Source organism: Notothenia rossii (assembly GCF_949606895.1).
Source record: "Notothenia rossii genome assembly, chromosome: 6".
Lineage (NCBI taxonomy): Eukaryota > Metazoa > Chordata > Actinopteri > Perciformes > Nototheniidae > Notothenia > Notothenia rossii.
The window spans coordinates 18255395-18276416 of NC_136909.1; the positions used below are offsets into that span (position 1 = coordinate 18255395).

A 21022-nucleotide genomic window follows, 5' to 3' on the forward strand; every position below is an offset into this window, starting at 1 on the left:
ATTGATCAAAAGATATAACATAAAACCATTTTTTTCCATATTTATTGAACAATTATTTCAGAAAAAGGCATTTGGGGTATATGAACAGAACACAGAAAAGACAAAAATAAACAAAACACAAGTGGTCACTCAGGAATGAAGGTGTTTAGAAATGTGTTGAATTGATACTTTTTCACAATTTAACTATTTTTTTGTATAATTTCATTTTATTACGAAAAGCGACACATACTGGGGGGAAACCATAGGGGGAAACTAGAGAAAATGTCCACCACAGTTTGTGGTTGCAGAAAACTAGACGCGAAGTGAGAGCTCTTGATTTCGTCTCGTGCTCTTCGTTAAAGAGACAGCACAGGATTGCTCGGAGCCATTCAATCATTTCCTGAATCCACTCAGACGATCTGTACTTCTGTGGAAAAAACGGCGACATTGTTGTCAACAGCTGGGACGAACATACGGCTCAGACAATAAACGTTAGACTTGTTAAAGGCTTTTACAATGGCAGATAACAGGACGGAAGCCGGGGAGCGCGTTTAGCTAATGCACCATCTTCAAATGCAGTCAAATCGGCCCTCGACTTGTAACTCGGGGAATACTAACCAGAACTGGAATCACACCATGGCAAGTGACACAGCTTCGACAAAGGGGGTTAGCCTCTGTCTTTTAAAATGTGTTTTAATTTTCATGTTTGTACAGAAAAGCGTATTCATCCTGCTAGCTCGCATTAGGTAAGAGCTCTATTCATGCTAGCTTCAAGGCTAACGGAGCTAGCTGGCATTATATAACGTTGATAGTAACCGCTACACTTTGTCACGTTCATCTGGACTTGACCCCACTGCTGATAATACTACAGTCGTATCAACCCGCACATGTTCAAGATATATCTTTCCTTAAATATTCAGCGTGGCATGGTTTCTGTTAGATGGTACATAAGTGCTGCTCTGTGCAAAACTGGTTCAGCAAACATATGTGTCAGTGCCAATGTTTACTCAGTTTCTTCACGAAGGTGAGGATTTCGAAAGCATTTACCATCTCCTGTCTGCTCGTACCAAGCACAGCTCACATTTAAAATGACTCCTGGTACTAAGAGACATTTTCAACTCCTTTGTTAAATGACCTAACACGTATGTAGTTTACTTATTCATGCATCACATGCATGAATAAGCACTGCAATTGTCATTTGCAGTGGTGTAAAGTAACCAAGTACATTTACTTTAGTACTGTTCTTAAGTACAATTTTGAGGGACTTTACTTGAGTATATCAATTTGTTGCTACTTTATACTTCCACCCCACTACAATTCAGAGGTTAGTCGTGTGCTTTTACTCCGCTACATTTCATAAATAGCCTTAGTTACTTTACATATATGGATTAATGATGTGAAAAATAATGTAATATATTTCAATAGAATATATATATTCTATTGAAATATATTACATTATTTTTACTTTTGGCACTTTAAGTATGTTTTCATGCCAGTACTTGAGTAACATTTTGAATGCAGTATTCCTACACTCTGGTACTTTTACATTGACTTAAGTACAACATCTGAGTACTACTTCGACCTCTGATCATTTGAAATAGTCTATTGCTCTATGTTATGTATTTGTATGTGTTAAATATATATTATATATGGTGCATTGTTTGAGACGCTTGGGCAAATAAGCTATCCATTGCAATGTGACAATAAAATATATAAATCTTGAAAATATTCTGTGTTCACAGGACGCTCCTCAGTATCCAGGGTACCCCTCACATTACTGGTATCCGGAGTCTCATGCAACAGGACACTATGCAAACACCTATCCATCGGGATCAGATGTCCCACCACAGTACAATCAACAGGTAGAAAATAAACTGGCCCTTTTTTTAATCCTCGGGTGTACAGTAGCAGTAAATCTGCTCATTATCCTTAAGTCTCTTAAGTGCTTTCACCCTTCCCTCACATATTCTAATGCCTATGTTGTAACAATTACATCACTGTGATACAGTAACACACAGATAAGGGAGGGTCTTAAATGAATCCCCATCTCTTGTGCTTTCGATGAAGGTAATGCCTGCAGGTTATCCAAATGGCCATGGTGTCTACAGCCCAGCGCAGAACCAATACTCGACTAGTGGTTTCCACCCGTCCAACCCGTTTTACTGTGCTGACACTCAGAGACAGGCTCCAGGGCCGTACCCCAACCAGGCCTGTCCTGCCGAGCAGAGCAGTGGGCCGTCTGGGCAGCCCCACCCCCAACACCAGCATCATCACTATCCTGGTCCACAGTGTCAAGGGGTGAGGACATTCGTAAAATATGAAACGATATTAAATGTTGATATCGTCACAGTCAGTGTTTAATGACCTTAGTTCCTTCTAGCCATCATCTCGTATTATTCATGGGAAAACTGTTGTTGATCAACATTTTTGGGGTTCCTTGAGAAAATACAGCACGAATGAGGTGTGAATGGATGAATAATGACTTGTAAAGGTAAAGCACTTTTAGTAGCTGTAATGACAGGATAAAGCGTTGTATAAATACCATTTTAAGTCCTCTTCTCATTTACCATTTCTTCATAGATTTTGATTATAAAATGAACACTGCTCTGCTTCCAGGGTCCTGGATATCCTACTGGGGCATACCCTCACTACAGTGAAGGAGGTCATGCAATGCCCGCAAACCCCCCGTACCCCACTGGCCAGCCCCTCCACCCTAGCCCCCAGTCTGATGGATGGACGCACTCTGGAGTGTATGCCCCCCCACAGCAGCAATGGCAGCCAGGCCAGCAGCCTCCACAAAACCACTACGGCAATCCTGTCCGTCCGTCCCACCCTCCAGCATGGCCCGGGACTGGAACTGGAGCTCCACCACCTTACCAACCCAAGGTATGATCGGCTTGATTCCAATGTGGTTGTCATGACTCATGGTTTTTATTTAGGGGTATTAATGAAAAGATAGGCTGATGTAAAAAACTCACAAAGTATCGCGATTCTCAGGCACTCAGACCCCACGCAGCATTCTCATCTGTTTGTCATTACTAGTGTCCTTTTCTGGTTGCTAACAAACGCCATTGTAACACATAAACCAACATCACAATTATTTACATTATTACAGTGGGCTCATAGGGAGGGGGGGGCAGGAGCTCCAACAAGGTGTGTAGGACAGAGAGTGAATACACATACTATACAGAGATGCTGTATGTATGAGAAGTTTGGAAAGTTGCAGAATATAAATCTATTTTAGTATACCTCAATTGTATATTGGAATTATGATCAGCAGAAATGTCCATGACATGGGACCTTTTTAAATCAGTTGAAAATCAAATTGATAGTGTATGATTTTACAATTCTTATAAAGCAGTTTTGATGGATGAAAGTAGGAGGCGTGTAAACAGAGGTAAAATGAGAGTTGAACGGACTTTGAACTGTTGTTTGAACCTTTGTCACTTGACTAGTTCAGAAAATTGTCGGTTGTTGTTATAGTGTCAACATAAGTCAGTCACATTCACTTTTTTGAGAACTTTATTTTGCCTACTGTCCACTCTAAGCCTGTGTTTTCCTTGTATCTGACTTGCTAATAGAAATATTAAGCAAGGCAACAAAGATAGTGCCCATAAGACACCTCTCCATGCTTTTAACTACTCCACTACTTGTATGGCCTTTACTGAAAAACCTCACATAGTCACTTGCCATAAGTTGATTTTCCAGACGTAAGCCAGCTACATCTGTCACTTTTCTTTGCAATGGCAACATAAAAATGGCCATCACTCAAACCACCCTGCTATGTTGATATGAATTCTATGCATTAAGCCGACTAGAACTAGTTCCAGGACATATAGGAATTACGTTTTATGAAACCAAATCCATATCAAAAGGTCAAATTCACAATAATACAGGCATAAAGGAGTATGTGTACATATAGGTTAACATGGTGTAAAGGGGGTTTTAAGATTTAAGGGTTTCCAAATATCTTGACAGCCTTTGTTTTTATGTTGTAGGACCAGCAGCACCAACGTGCCCCACAAGTGGGACCTAAACCCAGGCCAACCCCATCCCTGAATGCCCCCAGTGGAAAGCCTGCCGAAATATGTTCACCTCCCCAATTGTACAACAAAAGCGGGAGAGGTGATCCTAATCCTTCTCAAGCTGAGCCCCTGCCCCAGGCGCCGGCCCCAGCTCCAGCTCCAGCCCGGGCCGGACCCCAACCCCTGAGCGATAACCCCAGCCTCGCCAAGGTCCAGCTGGTCATGGCCAGAATGATGCTGCTGCAGGAAGATGTGGATGAGTTTGTTGGCAGAAAGTCGGACAAGAGTTATCGTGTTCTGGAGGAGCTGCTGACCAAAGAGCTGCTGCTGCTGGACTCTGTGGAGACTCAGGGACAGGAGACCGTCCGGCAAGCCCGAAAGGACGCTGTGCAGAAGATCCAGGCCATATTGGACCAGCTGGAGAAGAAAGCCTTCTGAACTGGACTTATTTACTGGTTTGTCGGTGTCTAAGTCTTGCTGTTTTCCTCTTCCAGATCTTCCATGGACACAATGAAGGTCTACTCTTCTCTATTCTTCTCTCTTGAGGGTTTTTCCACAACCATGATATAAAATGCCTGAAATAACTGGCGAAATGGAATCAACCTTGTAAAGCCTGATAACACTGGTATAATTGTGTTAGAAGTGCCGACTGACGGTTGTACATATCATAAGTTACTTTGAATCTCATTGAGTGACTCTACTGGACACACAGCCGGACACTCTTACTCAGCTTTTTCTGTCATGTCCTGCCTTTGCCAGCATAATGCAGGGCTGAGTGACAGAGAGATGCATTTATTCACATTTTCATGCTGTCCCTCAGGATTGTGGGTGGGTCCGATCCTACATCTAAGAACGTCATTCCCCGTCTATTATTTCATCTCATAGTCCGTTTGCATGATATGTCTCCAACCCTGATAGAGGCCAAACAGTTAGTTGTCCTTAGTCCCATGTCTCTGGAGGAAGACGTGCAACGCTTTTCTTTGTTAAATAGTGCTCCCAGCCCTGCATGCACTCTAAAGCCCGACAAACATTAAATACACTCATGACATCTAAAAGAAAATGACCGGGCATGGAGCGTAGCAGATTAGCAAAAACCCTCTAAAGATCGCTGTCCCTATTATTCCAGATTTTGGATGAAATGTCCTCCAACCTGCGGACCTAGAATCCAACCTATATATGAATGCCATGTATTTTACTCTAGGAACTACTGTTATTACAGATACATAAGGAACACTTTAAGAACTACTTGAAAAACTGATCAATAGTTATTTCAATCCCTTTTGGAACACTTGGGATATATATATATATATATATATATATATATATATATATATATATAAATAACTAAAGGAAAGTTAATTGTATTTTCAGGATTAAGTGTTCAATATTATTGCTCAAAAGACAAAGGAAAGGATAAACTTTTTCAGTAATGTTTTCTGCTTAAGGACAATATTGATTGCAGCACTTGTGAGTAAAAAGGGTTTGATTTGGACTTTGTTTCTGTTTACTGCCGCACCAATATCCTGTTTTCCACAATTATTAGTTTTCTTGTGTAGTGTAGACTTTTTTTTCAATCATCTTGATGTGTTGATTTAGAAAAAAAGGAGTGCCATATTTCAGGGGATGGTTTTATATAATTAGAAAAAAAATAAAATGAAGATGACAAGCTTTGCATGAAAAAAAACACCTGTCCTATGTGTTCATTTCCCTGTGCTGTTATGTTTTATGGAGCACAACTGTACAGTTTCAGATGTAATGCATGTTTCCAACACAAGATGGAAATCCTTGCCTGACAAGTATTGAAATTGAGAAAAGAACAGAGAAATAATTAAATGTCAATATATTTTCTATCTGTGATCAAATGAATTTATTATCTTTCTCGCTGTTTATTATTGTTCAAAAATAGACGTTACAGAGCAAATTTAAGAAATATTTAGCTCTATATTAAAAATGGCAATTGATAAAAGCCAGTTTCATACTTCAAAAGAAATGGAAACAACATTTTAAAAGTGGAAACAGACTTCTCATCACTCCCCCTGCTAGTCTTTTCAAATGGTGTTAGTGCCATCACCACAGTCGCAAAGTCAACTGTTACTTCTGTTATTCCACTATCCACCCTTTCCATTTCAGGGGATAATTACTGCTAATAACCTAACACAGGTTTACTACCAGGGAAAACTAAATCGCAATCCATTTCCTGTTGCAGTTGTACAATACAGGATTCCTTTCTGACGTTAAAGCATTTATTCTCCCAGTAAATCGCACCAAGCAAGGACAGATTTGTATAGTGAAGGTAAGGCTAAAATGCAACCAGTCAAAATGCAAGGGGTCATTATTCTGAAGCAATCTATGTACTATCAACATTTATTAGAAATTATAAAGGTGAAAGACTAAAAGGTATATTGCTTCTTTAAAGAATTGAAAAATAGCCTGGTTTTGGTTGTCAAGTGGAAACTGCTGCATGGGTCCAAACTCCCTCCATCTGCCACTCAGCATACACGCCTTTAAATAGACAGCTATGTGAATGCAAAAGCACAACACAGGCCCCCAGGGGCTTTGGTCTTGGGATAGATTTAATGTGAGGGTCAAATGGCCTGACAAACCTTAGAGCACCCTGTGCCGAGTACATCTGAGGCAAAGAAGCCGGAGCCTGGAATCACCTGGGTCATTTGTGCTGGTAGCTTGACACAGTTTAAAAAGTCTGTTGCAAAAACTGTATTTTCCTCTGATAGACGTGGCCTCAAACTGCATGTAGGTTTTTTCTTTTTGATTTTTTGTACTGTTTGCTTTTAAAGGAACAGAAGTTGCCTCATAGAAAACCCTGTGCTAAGAGAAGCACACAGAAAACGTGATGTCCTACACATCCAAACTTCCCGCGTCCTGGAATGATACGCCTCCCCCTCGGAAGGTGGAAATTGACCTGAGTTCACCTGGATTGGCGGTGTTTGAGTTGGAAAGACTCTTGTTTACAGGCAAAGCAATCATCAGCCATGCAGACGAAGTGTGGCCAAGGCTGTATATCGGTGACCAGTAAGTTACTCACTTTTTATCCAGCCGATTGCCTCACTAAAGTGGAGCATGTCCTTGTAACTTTTTGCTGTACTATATTTTTCCAAATATTGTGTGTGAGACATTTCAACAAATATTACCCAAGTCTAGAGTTTGATACAGTCCACATAGGCGTAAGAGGAACAGATCATGAATCAGATTTAAATGGGGTATGAGTAACTTAAGACCCCCCCATGTTGCATTCCGCATTGGGAGCATGCGTAAACTACAGTTATGCTATGTGAGAGTTTCCACTGATGTGTTGGCATGAAAGCATGTCTCGGTCATGCATGATTCCAACTTGCATGTCTGAAATTGTCTTTTAAATATCAATTATCACTATGAAATACTTTACATGCATGTGTTTCCTTGAGAAACACCTGCTCTGTTTGTCTGTATATTCGACCTATTATATGTGAATTCAGAGTTTTGCGTTTTTCAGGAACAGTGCAGAGAACCGGGCCAATCTCACCAAGCATCGAGTCACACACATCCTGAATGCAGCTCACAGCAAACGGGGGGTGCAGCCAGAAATCTACGAGTGTATGGAGATCACATACATGGGCATAGAGGCTCATGACTCCTGTGGCTTTGACATGAGCGTCAACTTCAGGGCAGCAGCAGACTTCATCCACAGGGCTCTCCGCAGAGGAGGTGAGGGGAGGGGTAGAACATTAATTTAAAGGCCGTTGTCTTATAAAAATAATCTTCAACTGACAAGATGGTTTCAGCTTCTTAGCCGAAATATGTAGTTAAACTGATTCCACAGAAAAATGAATAGGTTAACTGTAGATCTAAAAGACTACAATACACTGATCTGGTCTGCAGAGTAGCTTAAGAAACTCACAAAAATCATTAGTTAAATGATAAATTGTACTCCTCCTATCATGATTTCTCCACTAATCCCTTTCTAATTTGTTTCAAGAAACAAATATGTTTCATTTAAGCTCACAGAGACACACAGGATGCAGGACTTCTTAGCTTCACCTCAGTTTATATCAAGTCTTTTGTATTTACCAAATACTTTATATCTTTATTGTGACAGTATTGTTGGGCCAACCATTCATGATTTCATAAAATCTTTACAAAATGACAATTTTTATAAATAAAATGATAAGTGGGTTGAGCCAAATAATACAAGACTTTGGTCAATCAAGAAAATTAAATCACTTTACTGTAATTTAGCCTTTCAACTCAGGATAAGACAACTCTTACAATAATCCAACATATTAAACAATATCTAGTCTCATTTCACTATATTGATAAAGTATAGATATAATATGGCCCAGCCCTCATTGCTATGTTTCTATGTTTCCCAGGCAAAGTGTTGGTGCACTGCCATGTAGGAGTGAGCCGCTCTGCCACCCTGGTCCTGGCTTACCTGATGCTGAAGCACAACCTGAGCCTCGTGGAGGCCATTTGTGCGGTGAAACAAAACCGGGGGGTCATCCCTAATCGAGGTTTCCTCCGACAGCTCATCAGACTGGACGGCCAGCTCTTTGGCAAACACTGAACGCTGCTGTGTAGCATGTTGAGCAGATCCAGAACATGAGGGAAATAACATGGTAAAGAAAAATCAAGTGTGCCGCATATTATTCTATTTTGAGATACATTTAAAAGCACTTCTAGTACTACTATATATTCTATCAATTTGTACATGTTAATGAATTGTGTGGTGTTTGTTTTTTTAAATGTCTTGCAGACAATCGGTGCTACTTACATACAGAAACAATATCACATAAAATAAATATTTTATTAAAAAAAAGTTTCTTTACAAGTCCATGTGTGCAAAGTGTCTATTCTGAGAGACTAGTTGTGAGACACGTCTCCATGTTTCTGTTTCAATGAGTTTCAGAGATATTACTAATCTTTTCAGCATCTGTTGGGCTGCCTCTTGTTGCATTCTGAACTGATTTAATCCCTGCTTTTTTCTTTCATGGGCAAGGCTTAATTTTCTTGACCTGATCAGCTTTCCAGCTTTTTCAGTTCCCTCAGGCTCTGTTTGATTCTGCTTGTCTTTTTTGACGGGACTATAAAATGCTTCAAGTTGCTTTATCAACATGAACACATTTCAACACAATGAGCCAATCTGCTTTGTTTATGTCCTCTGAGAGGGAAGCTTTGCTTTAGTTTTCAGAGATCTGATTTGTTATGTATAGGCCAAAAAGAAATGTTCTTGTTCGGTGCAAATATCACAGAATGATTGCTAAGATGGTATTCTCCCACTTTTGCTCATACTGCTACTTTTTGACGCCAAAGTACGACCTATAATAGTTTGAATAAAGATTTAACTTATGTCGGTTCACTAATTAACAGGGGAGTGAGAAAATAGACACTTAGCACTAACATGTTTTTGTACATGCTGATGACAGTGGTAGCTTGACTTGTGCTTTTATCCGTGCAGTTTGATTCCATGGTTAGTCAGTAATAGTAATCATTACACAGATTTACCGCTACACCGAGCAAATTTGGGAGCAGAGCAAATATGAGGTTGAGATGATGAATAAACAAAGACAAAGTTCAGCAGCTCTGATCAGTCTTATAAAAGGGAAGTCTCCCTCTGACCTGCCGTGCTTCCCTCGGCTTCAACCAGGAGAAGGTAAGTAAAAAGATTCAGAGAGCTCATATAACATGTTTATGCAAACACATGTTTGAATACTCTTTCAAAAGTGAAAATCTATGTTTGACATCATATGTGTGAGATGTCCGTGTGTACACCGGAAATGAAAATATTTAACATCTGCAACGTGATACAAATGTAATGTAGAGTTGTTAGAAATTACTATTTGTATCCCTCTTTTGATGTATTATTTTAAATTCGGGATTTTTAAAAACGATCTCAAGTACTATTTATCAAGAGTTTAATGTATAATGTCAATGAGTTTAACATTCAGAAAAATCTACACATTTTCTGTGTTGTTATAAATCAAATGTCATTGACAGTAACTGAACAACCCACCTACTTATTAGATTCTAATCAAATAAAAAGATTCAAATTTAAACGTGTTTTAAGCCCTAATTGGTGCACAGACATACATTATATTTGCTTTCTAAATAAACCAGTATTCTCAAAACCAATTTAAAAAAAAATGCAAAGAATTTGCTAAACATGGCGTGTACTGAACTGCTAAGTAGAGCACTTATATACTAATAAAGGACTGGCTTATCTATAGCCAGTTGAGTAGCACTTGAAATGTTTGGCTCTATGAAACCTGATGTACTTATATGATTCTGTTTTCTTCAAGGTTGTATCTCCCTGGTCGAATTTACCTATTGTAAGTCGCTTTGGATAAAAGCGTCAGCTAAATACAATGTAATGTAATGTGTACAGTAGGAAACTCTTCTTTGTCATTAGAGGGTTAGGAAAATATGTGTAAGGCCTTTAAAACAATATCTTTAATGTAATCAGTCGACTAGTATTTGTCATGTAAAAAGATGTCTTCTTCTTTGCCTTGCTATTGGATTGTAGATAGTAATGGGGGACATAGAGGGGAAGACAGGCCACAAAGGTCAGTTTTGAACTCTGGAGGGGCGCCTGCTAAAGAGGCAGCCCCCCCCCCCCCCCTCCAAGCAGCAAATATTGTGTAATCCAAATTAACAATGTACTTTTGAACTTTGCTCTTAGGTCACAATGATGCAGGCCGCCTTGGGGATATGGATCTTATCAGCAGTGATCTGCGTGGGGAGAGGAGATCACCATTATGGCCACAGTCAGGGAGACCAGAACACTGGACCTGAACCCAGCGCCTCCAGCCTCTCTCTGGTGAATTCAGCAAACAAACAGTTCTCCTTTGAATTGTACAGCAAGTTAGCAGCTCATAATGACTCAGCGGGAAAGAACATCTTCTTCTCCCCAATCAGTGTGTCTCACGCCTTGGCTGCCTTGTCCGTAGGAGCACGGCGTATGACCCACAGTCAGATATTCAGCGGCTTGGGTTTCAACAGCACCCTCTTGACACAGGAAGAAGTTAATCAAGCTTTCCATAAACTTCTAGAAGAGACAAACAGCCCATCTCAGAAAGAAGTCAGCGAAGGGACTGCTGTATTTATAGACAACCGCTTCAAACCAAAGCCTGAGTTCCTGGAGACCTTGAAGCAGTCCTACTTTGCAGAGGGGTTCAATGTCGACTTCACCCAAACCGAAAGTGCCGATACCATCAATAAGTATGTGGAGGACAAGACCAACGGGAAGATAACGAAACTTGTCGAGGGCTTGGATCCAAGCACAGTCATGTATCTCATCAGCTACATCTACTACAAAGGTATCAGGTTTCATGAGAAGAAGAAGAAGATCTGTTTGTTATTTTTTTCCTGCACATTTAGAGCTGCAACCCCGAAGCAAAACAGCATTTTTCAATCTATTCATTCAGGGCTGTTTTGCTTTCACACAAAAATCCACATTTATTTATTATTTATTCATTTTACTTACTTTTGCATCTGTAGATTTCTACTGAATCCATTTAGAATTCATCATGAATGTGAATAATCAAATACAACATTTTTAGAAAAATATGTCATACAGTAAATAAGTGTCTTAATGTAAGTAATCAACTTGTTGATTCCAAAGTGACATTGTTTATTTTTTACGCTATTCACTCTTAGTGTCTTGCGACTTATGCTTACACTTTGTCTCTTTGAAGGCAGTAAACTCTAGATGATTTTTTGTCATACTTTGAGCCCGAAATCTCCATTTCACTAGCAATTACGTACACCAAAGTTTTACTCCGATCTATATTCTGAAGGTTTTAACAGAGGGGTTTGTTCTTAGTTATCAGTGATGCAAACACAGGTATGGTGAAAAAAGAGAGAACTATTCGAAGCAGAAAAAAAACGTGATATACCTGACAAAGGCCTGTGCTATAATGCTTCAATTAACTGGCTATTCTTTATAATATACTCGGATCAATAGGAGACAGAGATGTTAAGTTATAAATCAAGGGTTTTTATTTTATAACCTCTTAATCCAGAGATCTTACCATGACTCGCGCATGCATGCACGTGCACAGTTGTGGCATGACCAGCATAACAGAAAGATATGCACACAAGATGTGTGCAAATGTATTAGATTTTTTTTTAAATATTGAAGTTAAAAGCATCAATCTGGTGCACTTTGAGAGCAACATTAGGAGATCTATGTGTACATCTTTCAACACCCATATGAAACAGAATTGTAAGCAGATTTTTCTTTTTGGATATTTTACGAATCACTCCCCTTTTAAACTCTATTCTTGTTATTTTAAAAAACTTTTTTGTTACCGTCATATAGTATTTTATACCTGTTTTTCATTTAGTCTCATTAATAACTATAACGATCATATCAAGGTGTGCCTTAACCTCACTGAGCTGAGGTTATTTAAGCCTCTCAGGAGAGAGCTCTCTTCCACCTGGTTGCAGAAAAGCTCTTTAAATTCGTTAGCATAGCTAGCTAACCAGATGCTAATAACAACAGATCGCCACTGTGCTTACAACTAAAGACACAGCCACGCAAACACTGTGGCATGTGTACGGCTCCTTATGGGTACTGCAATATTTGAAGAGCTGGAGCTGCGTTCCGGTGCTCTCCGTCAGCACTCCTTTCAGACGAGACATAACCACGTGAAGACACGTTACACTCGTGTTGTGTTCAAGGAACCTGTCCTTGGCCAGGAAAAACAGGCATTCGCTTGTTTAATTATTTTGCGATCTAGATTTCTTCTTCTTTTCTGAAGTGAGAAGTTGTCCGTCAGTCACCCAAATCAGCGTTAAAAAAGCGGGAGGCGCCGAAAAGCGACTAATTTGAATCACTGAGTTATAGCCTGGTCTATGTGATTCCTAAAAACATTGCAAAATATTATTTTCCCCAAAATATCCTGTTTTAAACCCTTTATTACTTGGTCAAAATGTTAACCACAACATTTGTTTTACTACCTGCTCATCATCCGACAGGAACTTGGGCGACTCCATTTGATGCTATGCGAACCAAGGAGGATATCTTCAATGTGGATGACAACAACAAGGTTCAAAGATGTACCATTTATCCAGAATGGTTTTGAGTCTCAGTAAATATAGATAACTGAGCATCCTTGTATGTGTGTCTTTTCTGATCCAGACAACTCATGTTTGATATTTTTGCAGGTTGCAGTCCAGATGATGAATATGAAGGACACTTTTGATTCCTATTACGACCAGGCAATCAGCACGTCAGTCCTCCACCTGCCATTCAACAGCACCTACTCCATGCTGCTGATGTTGCCTGACGACATGGCAACGCTGGAGTCGACCATTTGCCCAGGGCATGTCACCAAATGGCTGAAGGGGATGAGTCAAAGGTTTGGACAAATCTAAAGTCATCATCAATTTCTTGGTTTCTAACATGGAAGGTTTGACACTGTAAAAAACTCAGCTGTGTCCTGGTAGATCACTTATTTCTGTAAGATCATAACTTATTGTTTGCCTATTTCTCATTTTATTTTAGGAGATATGATGTCTTTATTCCAAAGTTCTCCATCAGGACCTCCTACACACTGAACGATGTGCTGATCTCAATGGGAATGACCGACATGTTTAGTGATCTTGCAGATTTGAGTGGCATTTCAGGGAGGCTGGCAGTCTCAGACGTAAGATCACGTATTTCACACACATTTTCTTCCCTACATTACATCCATCTAACTTTATCTCTGTTTCACTGCAGGTTGTGCACCAAGCTACCCTTGATGTCGATGAGGCCGGAGCCACCGCTGCAGCAGCCACAGGTATCGGCTTCAGACTTACATCCTCATTCCTGAGTCCCATAGTCCCTGTCTTGAAGTTCAATCGTCCATTTATGGTTACCATCGTTGAACGCATCACAGAAAACATCCTTTTCTTGGGCAAGATCATCAACCCGGAAATCTGATGGGATAAGCAGATTTGTATTTGCTTGAGCAAAGCAGTGACATCACATATAAAAAACCCTAAAACAAACGTTGTTCTTTGGTCTTCCTTTTGTGTTGCAGAAACAAAGAGTATTTGTTCTAGTTCGTGAAGGTCAAATTAGGCTGGGATGAAAATATTAGCAACAGCTATCAGCTTTTATTACACATGCAATCAAATCAGAGACTTTGTAGATTATTTATTAGTTTATACTCTAACTATCTTTTCTGCAGTTTCTTCCTAACGAAAACCCCCATGTTTTCATGGCAGAACACTTATTTATATATTTCTCTCATATATATATATTAACCCTTTTTACTAAGATGTTTAATACATGTGGGGTATGTGCTACTGAAGAGGATATTTATTGTTAAGAGAATAATACAAAACATTGATTTATTATGAATTAGGCATATTTAATTCAAATTATTGATGAATTTAGGATGAATCTATAGACTTATTCAAATAAAAAACATAAATTAATACACATAAAATTAACAATTAAATGTCTCTTTTTACATATTTTTACAAATTAACTCAGTACTGTATTGTTATGTTGTTGTTAGAGCCAGGATTTAGATTTTATAAGAAAGGCCACCTAATTGTAACGTCTGTAGTCAACGCACTATAAAGGACTACATTTCCCACGGCTTCTGTGCTAAAGCCACAGTGATGGACAACCTGTTGAGAGACGCCGTTGATGAACAGTTTTTAACCGTACACGTACATACAAATCGTACAAGTACCCTTTAAGTTAGGAAGTTATATAAGCATTATCAAGAAAGAAAGAATACCTAAGTTGTTATTTTATTTGAGTTTTGCCTATTTCTTTTGAATATTGTAAAGGCCTATTTTCTTTGTTGCATGTGCAAAAGTTTGTTATTTTATTTTGAGCAAACACATCGCAACATCATCTAATGTCATGCCTTTGCCAGCATAATGCAGGGCTGAGTGACAGAGAGATTAATGTATTCACATTTTCATGTTGTCCCTCAGGATTGTGGGTGGGTCCGATCCTACATCAAATAACTTCATTCCCTGTCTATTATTACATCTCATAGTCCGTTTGCATGATATGTCTCCAACCCTGATAGAGGCCAAACAGTTAGTTGTCCACAGTCCCATCATGTCTCTGCAGGAAGACATTTTCTTTGTTAAATAGTGCTTCCAGCCCTGCATGCACTCTAAAGTCCGACAAACATTAAATACACTCATGAGATCTAAAAGAAAATGACCGGGCATGGAGCGTAGCAGATTTGCGAAAACCCTCTAAAGATCGCTGTCCCTATTATTCCAGATTTTGGATGAAATGTCCTCCTACCTGCAGTAGCGTGGCGTGGGGAAAAAATTAGGGGAAGCCAATAATACGTCCTTTCTTTTGGGGTGGGGGGGGTGTGGTGGTCAATGTAATAACGTAACCAGATGAGTGATTACAGCGCCCGGTATCATTTTACACACATTTGTATCATACAGATAGATGCAGGACTTACACACGCCTGTTATCTGACCGACAGGTCCGCACGCACTCTCCAGCCGAAACTCTAATAAGCATTCATTCACAAACTAAATCAGGAGACCTTTAACGTTTTACGTCCGGTTCGCTCCTTTGTTCCTCGTTGTAAACGGCTCCAGTTTGGGCATTGGCCTGTCATCAGATTGTATTTGTTGTTGCTGCTGCAGCGGAAGTTTAGTCCAATTATTTTTGATTAAATACTCCAAATCTCCACCCTCCATAATTGCACTTGCTTCAGTTGCTTGCTACTTTCTAACGGCGGTGTAAGTGGTGCAGTGACGCTATCTATCTTCTATCGATTAGATTTATCATTCGAAAATTATAAAAGTAGGGTAGACATACATGTGGATATTATCCGACTGAACAAAACGTGCATTTACCTAACAGGTTCGTTTTCCACTGACCTTTTTTCGAGCTATTTTCCAAAATCCTATGGAGAAATCCCATTGCTTTTTTGTCGAGGGAAACCGAGCGCAGCTTACTTCCGCTTTTTGGGACGCGTCACTGCACCACTAAATTGATGCGATTTGATTGGATTGTGAGGCAAGGGAAGCCAGCCGCCTCTGGCTTCCCTTGGCATGGCCCTGACCAATCACAGGTTGGCAGGGACATGACGTGAGCCTCATCTGATTGGTCAATCCCTCCATTTTTTTTCACCAAGGGAAGCAAATTTCGGCTGGCCTCCTCTCGCAACAGAGAGTGCAATCTACTGTTTCACCATAACATCTAGAGGGGCGCTGTTTCAATATTCGTAAAATACTCAATGAGAATGGGCGAGAGACGGGCCGGCAGCAACACACAACAATGAATTTCCGAAACTAAACGAAGTGTTTTTATTTATTTATTAAAATTATAACTACAATCCGAAAAAACAGGGGAAGCCTGGCTTCCCTTGGCCTCCAGAAGAAAACGCCACTGCCTACCTGCGGACCTAGAATCCAACCTATATATGAATGCCATGTATTTTACTCTAGGAACGATAGTTACGGCTGTAACTACGGTTCTATGAGTCCCGGATGACCGCCAAAGGCGGTGCTTTTAGCACTGGATATGTCCATCGCACGCATGCGCAGTTCGAGTACCAATAACAACAAAGTCACCTGTGACCCACGTGACTACTGCTACATAGGCCGGCTTCATTAGTGGATCGGTTCCCAGAATCTTCTCGCGAGCACACAAGAATTCTGAGTGACCGGAAACTCTGGCGGTCATCCGGGACTCATAGAACCGTAGTTACAGCAGTAACTATCGTTCTATTTCATCCCTACTGACCGTCAGAGGCGGTGCTTTTAGCACTGGATGACTATACCAACCATGTCATGAAGAATCCGAAGACTTGCTTACCTAGCTGGAAGCAGCGGAGCTCGGTAACAGGACCACGCCCAAAGGATGGGGAGTGGCGACATTGACGAGGTAGAACCTGGAGAATGTGCCAGACAATGCCCACGATGCCGCAGCGCAGATGGTCTCCAGGGACACCCCTCTCAGGGCAGCCCAAGACGTTGAGATGCTCCTTGTAGAGTGACATCTCAGCCCTTATGGCGGGGGGTGGCCGCTGTCCCCATAGGCATGTGAGATTGTATCCACAACCCAGTGGGACAGCCGCTGTTTGGAGAGAGCACAGCCCCTTCTCGTGCCGCCATGGCAGATGAAGAGCTGCTCTGACTGTCGTATATGGGCCGTAGCATCAATATACGCCTCTAGGGCACGCACAGGGCACAGCAACTCAGGCGTGCCGTTCTCCTGTGGGACGTTAAAGCGCGCCAGCTGGATAGGCCGATTGGAGTGGGCTAGTGGAAGCACTTTGGGCAGGAACGCCACGTTCGGCCAGAGGGCAACACCCGAGCCAACGGAGTTCCACCTCAGGCATGTATCGCTCACGGAGAGGGCATGTATCTCTCCAACTCGTTTCCCTGAGGTCATGGCAAGCAGAAATGTGGCCTTCAGGGACAGCCACTTAAGCTCTACCTGGGCTAGGGGCTCGAAGGGAGGAGATGACAGGGCATCCAGCACTAGGGGCAAGTCCCAAGCCGGAGCCCTCGGGGTGCAAGGGGGACGCTGCCGTAAAGCCCCTCTCAGGAAGAGGGACAATAACCTGTGGCGCCCCACTGTGGCGCCATCGACTCCCACATGTCGGGCAGATATAGCAGCCGTATAGACCTTCAAGGTGGAGTGAGAACGACCACTTTCTAGAAGGGACTGCAGAAACTGTAAAATGGTGGCCACCGAGCAATGCTCCGGATTCTCGGCCTTACCCAAACACCAGTGGGAGAAGAGCTTCCATTTGTACTCGTACTGTACTCGAGTGGATGGTGCTCTGGCATTCAGGATAGTTTCCCTAACAGATGCCGTGAAAACGCTCAACAGCGGGTTTGGCCCCTCAGAGGCCAGGCCCAGAGCTGAAGGCGGTGAGGGTCGGGATGCCAGATCTGACCCCCGAGCTGTGACAGAAGGTCCTTCCTGTCAGGGAGACGCCATGGTGGGCTGTAGCAGAGACTGCGTAGCAGTGGGAACCAGACTCTCCCCGGCCAGCTGGGGGCGACCAGAAGGAGCCTGTGCCCCTGAGTAAGAACCCTGTAAAGCGTCTGCAATATCAGAGGCAGTGGCGGGAAGGCATACAGGAGACTGTCTGGCCAGTCGTGTGCCAGAGCATCCTGCCCCATCGGGCTGGTCACCTCCGTCCAGGAGAACCAGAGGGGGCATAGCCTCGATTCTTCCGAGGCGAAGAGGTCCACCTCGGCCTTGCCAAAAAGGTTCCAAATTGTCTCCACCACCTCTGGATGAAGCCTCCACTCCCTTGATGGGGGTTTGTGCCGAGAGAGGAAATCCGCAACCTGATTTCGGTCTCCTGGTAAAAAGGCTGCCTGCAGACTGGTCAAGCGGGGAGACGCCCAAGACAAGAGGTTCTGTGAAAGCCGGAGCAGCTGCACGGACCTGGTGCCTCCTTGGTGGTTGATATGGGCAACGGCGGACATGTTGTCCAAACGAACAAGCACATGCCTGCCCGCCAGTTGGGGTAAAAAGTGCTTGAGTGGGAGCAGCACAGCCCGAAGCTCTAGCACATTGATATGGTGCGCCCCCTCCTGGGTGGACCACTGACCCTGAGCAGTTCTGCCCAGCCACACTGCACCCCACCCAGAGAGACATGCATCCAGAGTGACAGTCTCCCGGCGGGATGGGACGACGCCCATGGGCGCACCCATCAGAAGATAGGCCCTCTCCCCCCAGCATGACAGAGAGCGGAGACACCGCTGTGACACCCTGACTCTCCTGTGCCACTTGGCATCCAAGTGGAGGCTGTTCAGCCACATCTGTATGGGGCGCAAAGACAGCAGGCCTAAGGGCACAACGGCTGAGGCAGCCGACAGTGTGCCCAGGAGCCGGAGGAAATGGATGTAAGGTACCATCTTGCCCAGCCTGAAGGTGGGAAGAAGGTGGGAAATGTCGTCTACACGACGAGGTGCCAGATAGGCCCTCATGGCGACTGAGTCTAGGACCTTCCCCAGGTAAATAAACTGTTGTCGATGTTCACTCTCAGGCTCTCAGGCCCAACCGGGCTACGTGAGACAAGAGGAGACCAGCCAGTCGTCTAGATACGGCAGGACCTTCACGCCCTGCTCCTGCAGGGGTGCGAGAGCTGCCGCCACGACCCTGGTGAACACCCTTGGAGAGAGGGAGAGACCAAAGGGAAGCACCCGGAACTGATAATGTTGGCCACGAAAGGCGAACCTCAGGAACTTCCGGTGATGGGGTGCAATCGGCACGTGGAAGTAGGCGTCCCTCAAGTCCACGGTTGTGAACCACTCCCCCTGTGTGACAACACGAAGGGTGTCAGCATATGAAAGGACAGCACCTTCAGGAATCTGTTGAGTCCCCTGAGGTCCAGCACTGGATGGAATCCGCCAACTTTCTTGGTCACAAGAAAGTACGCCGAGTAGAACCCCCCCGGACTGAAACAGATGGTCTACCGGCTCGATTGCGCCCTTGGCCAAGAGGACGGATAACTCTTGGGCCAGAGCTAAGGCCTTCACCGGGTCGCTGATAACTGTCATTCTGACCCGGTTGAAGGCTAGGGGCCGGCGTCGGAACTGCAATTCGTATTCCCGGGTTAGGATGGAAACTACCCAGGGGTCGGAAGTACAGGCAACCCAGTAACTGAGCTGCTGCTGGGAGAAGCAGCCAACGACCGGCCCCGGGGCTTCAGGGCCTCGCCCCCCGGCCTCTGGAGTCCCTTGGGGGGCGCCGGTAAGGCGCTGAGGTAAGAGGCTGCCTAGAAGGCCGGCGATCGGGGGCTCGAAAGCCACTGGGAGGCTGTTGAGTGGGCCGCTGGGACCACCGCGAACCACCACCATAAGCTGGTGGCTGAGTGCGCCTGCTAGAGGGGCCGCTGGGCCTGCTGGGAGTGGGCACAGGCCTATGAAGACCCGAGAGCTGCTGCCTGGTCTGCCTAGCTTGGGCAGCCCGCTCCAGTGCCTCCAGGGCAGCTGCCCCAAACAGCTCCCCTGGCTCGACTGGCACGCTACGGAGGACTCTCCTACATGTCTCTGTTAGAGGAGACTGCGCAGGCCACACCTGGCGGCGAGTCTGCACCAGAAAGGACATAACTCGCCCCAGTTCCCTTGTCATTAACGCAAAGGCCTGTAGTGATGCATCACTGAGGCCCAGCAAAGGAGGCTCAGCCGGAGCCTGCTGCAGAGAGGTGGAGACGGCCAGCATTAAATGGGAGAGGGAGTTCCCGATACGACCCATGCGTGCCGCTGCGTCGTAGGCCCTACAGAGCAGTTCGTCTGTGACCCTGCACTGAGACCGAGGGTCTAGCCGGCCACAGCTCCTGGGGGACGAGTAACCCGTAGCCCCGACTGGAATAGTCGCGAAACTGCACTCAGCCGGCTGTAAGCGGGGAAATCCTTAGATCCAACGTTCCAACGAACGTCTGTAGGTTACAAAAATGCAACCACGGAAGATGAAAAGGAACCGATCCACTAATGACGCCGGCCTATGTAGCCGTAGCCACGTGGGTCACAGGTGACTTTGTTGTTATTGGTACTCAAACTGCGCATGCGTGCGATGGACATATCCAGTGCTAAAAGCACCGCCTCTGGCGGTCAGTAGGGACGAAATAGAACTACTGTTATTACAGATACATAAGGAACACTTTAAGAACTACTTGAAAAACTGATCAATACTTATTTTAATCCCTTTTGGAACACTTGGAATATAACCACAGGAAAGTTAATTGTATTTTCAGGATGAAGTGTTCAATATTTTGCTGTAAAAGATAAAGAAAAGGATAAACTTTTTCAGTAAAGTTTTCTGCTTAAGGACAATATTGATTGCAGCACTTGTGAGTAAAAAGTGTTTGATTTGGACTTTGTTTCTGTCTACTGCCGCACCAATATCCTGTTTTCCACAATTATTTGTTTTCTTGTGTAGAGTAGACGTTTTTTCCAATCATCTTGATGTGTTGATTTAGAAAAAAAGGAGTGCCATATTTCAGGGGATGGCTTTAATTATAAAATAAAATAAAATGAAGATGACAAGCTTTGCATGAAAAAAAACACCTGTC

General features: G+C 43.2%; 3 protein-coding genes across 5 annotated transcripts; all 3 read left to right on the top strand.

Annotated features, from left to right (window-relative positions):
- Positions 1-286: 286 nt before the first annotated feature.
- On the top strand, positions 287-5852 carry bag4 (BCL2 associated athanogene 4). The gene is made up of 5 exons (XM_079687150.1): positions 287-618; positions 1722-1841; positions 2047-2277; positions 2596-2865; positions 3978-5852. The coding sequence occupies exons 1-5, from the start codon at positions 538-540 to the stop codon at positions 4440-4442; spliced, it is 1167 nt and encodes a 388-aa protein (XP_079543276.1). The 5' UTR covers positions 287-537; the 3' UTR covers positions 4443-5852.
- A 538-nt stretch (positions 5853-6390) lies between these two features.
- LOC307043364 (dual specificity protein phosphatase 26-like) lies at positions 6391-9457 on the top strand. 2 transcript variants are annotated; one of them, XR_013809356.1, is made up of 4 exons: positions 6391-7034; positions 7495-7706; positions 8372-8617; positions 8755-9457. XR_013809356.1 is itself a non-coding variant. In XM_079687753.1 (4 exons), exons 2-4 carry the CDS (start codon positions 6856-6858, stop codon positions 8563-8565), a joined length of 585 nt encoding a protein of 194 aa, XP_079543879.1. In that variant the 5' UTR covers positions 6391-6681; positions 6800-6855; the 3' UTR covers positions 8566-9457. The 2 variants fall into 2 exon arrangements, 1 of the variants encoding a protein (XP_079543879.1); XM_079687753.1 differs by having other exon boundaries at positions 6391-6681; positions 6800-7034; positions 8372-9457.
- An 85-nt stretch (positions 9458-9542) lies between these two features.
- On the top strand, positions 9543-13994 carry LOC307043363 (serpin A3-5-like). Of its 2 annotated transcripts, none has more exons than XM_079687752.1 (6): positions 9543-9651; positions 10678-11314; positions 12978-13048; positions 13167-13360; positions 13507-13648; positions 13723-13994. In XM_079687752.1, exons 2-6 carry the CDS (start codon positions 10684-10686, stop codon positions 13924-13926), a joined length of 1242 nt encoding a protein of 413 aa, XP_079543878.1. In that variant the 5' UTR covers positions 9543-9651; positions 10678-10683; the 3' UTR covers positions 13927-13994. The 2 variants fall into 2 exon arrangements, with proteins under 2 accessions (XP_079543878.1, XP_079543877.1); XM_079687751.1 differs by lacking the exon at positions 9543-9651 and adding an exon at positions 10253-10327.
- Positions 13995-21022: the final 7028 nt, after the last annotated feature.

Coding starts and splice junctions, on each gene's coding strand:
- LOC307043364 (XM_079687753.1), top strand. CDS start 6,856: ATGTCCTACACATCCAAACTTCCCGCGTCCTGGAATGATACGCCTCCC. Junction 7,035..7,494: donor AGGCTGTATATCGGTGACCA/GTAAGTTACTCA, acceptor TGCGTTTTTCAG/GAACAGTGCAGAGAACCGGG. Junction 7,707..8,371: donor CAGGGCTCTCCGCAGAGGAG/GTGAGGGGAGGG, acceptor TATGTTTCCCAG/GCAAAGTGTTGGTGCACTGC.
- bag4 (XM_079687150.1), top strand. CDS start 538: ATGCACCATCTTCAAATGCAGTCAAATCGGCCCTCGACTTGTAACTCG. Junction 619..1,721: donor AGAACTGGAATCACACCATG/GCAAGTGACACA, acceptor CTGTGTTCACAG/GACGCTCCTCAGTATCCAGG. Junction 1,842..2,046: donor CACCACAGTACAATCAACAG/GTAGAAAATAAA, acceptor CTTTCGATGAAG/GTAATGCCTGCAGGTTATCC.
- LOC307043363 (XM_079687751.1), top strand. CDS start 10,268: ATGTACTTATATGATTCTGTTTTCTTCAAGGTTGTATCTCCCTGGTCG. Junction 13,361..13,506: donor CTGAAGGGGATGAGTCAAAG/GTTTGGACAAAT, acceptor ATTTTATTTTAG/GAGATATGATGTCTTTATTC. Junction 13,649..13,722: donor GGAGGCTGGCAGTCTCAGAC/GTAAGATCACGT, acceptor GTTTCACTGCAG/GTTGTGCACCAAGCTACCCT.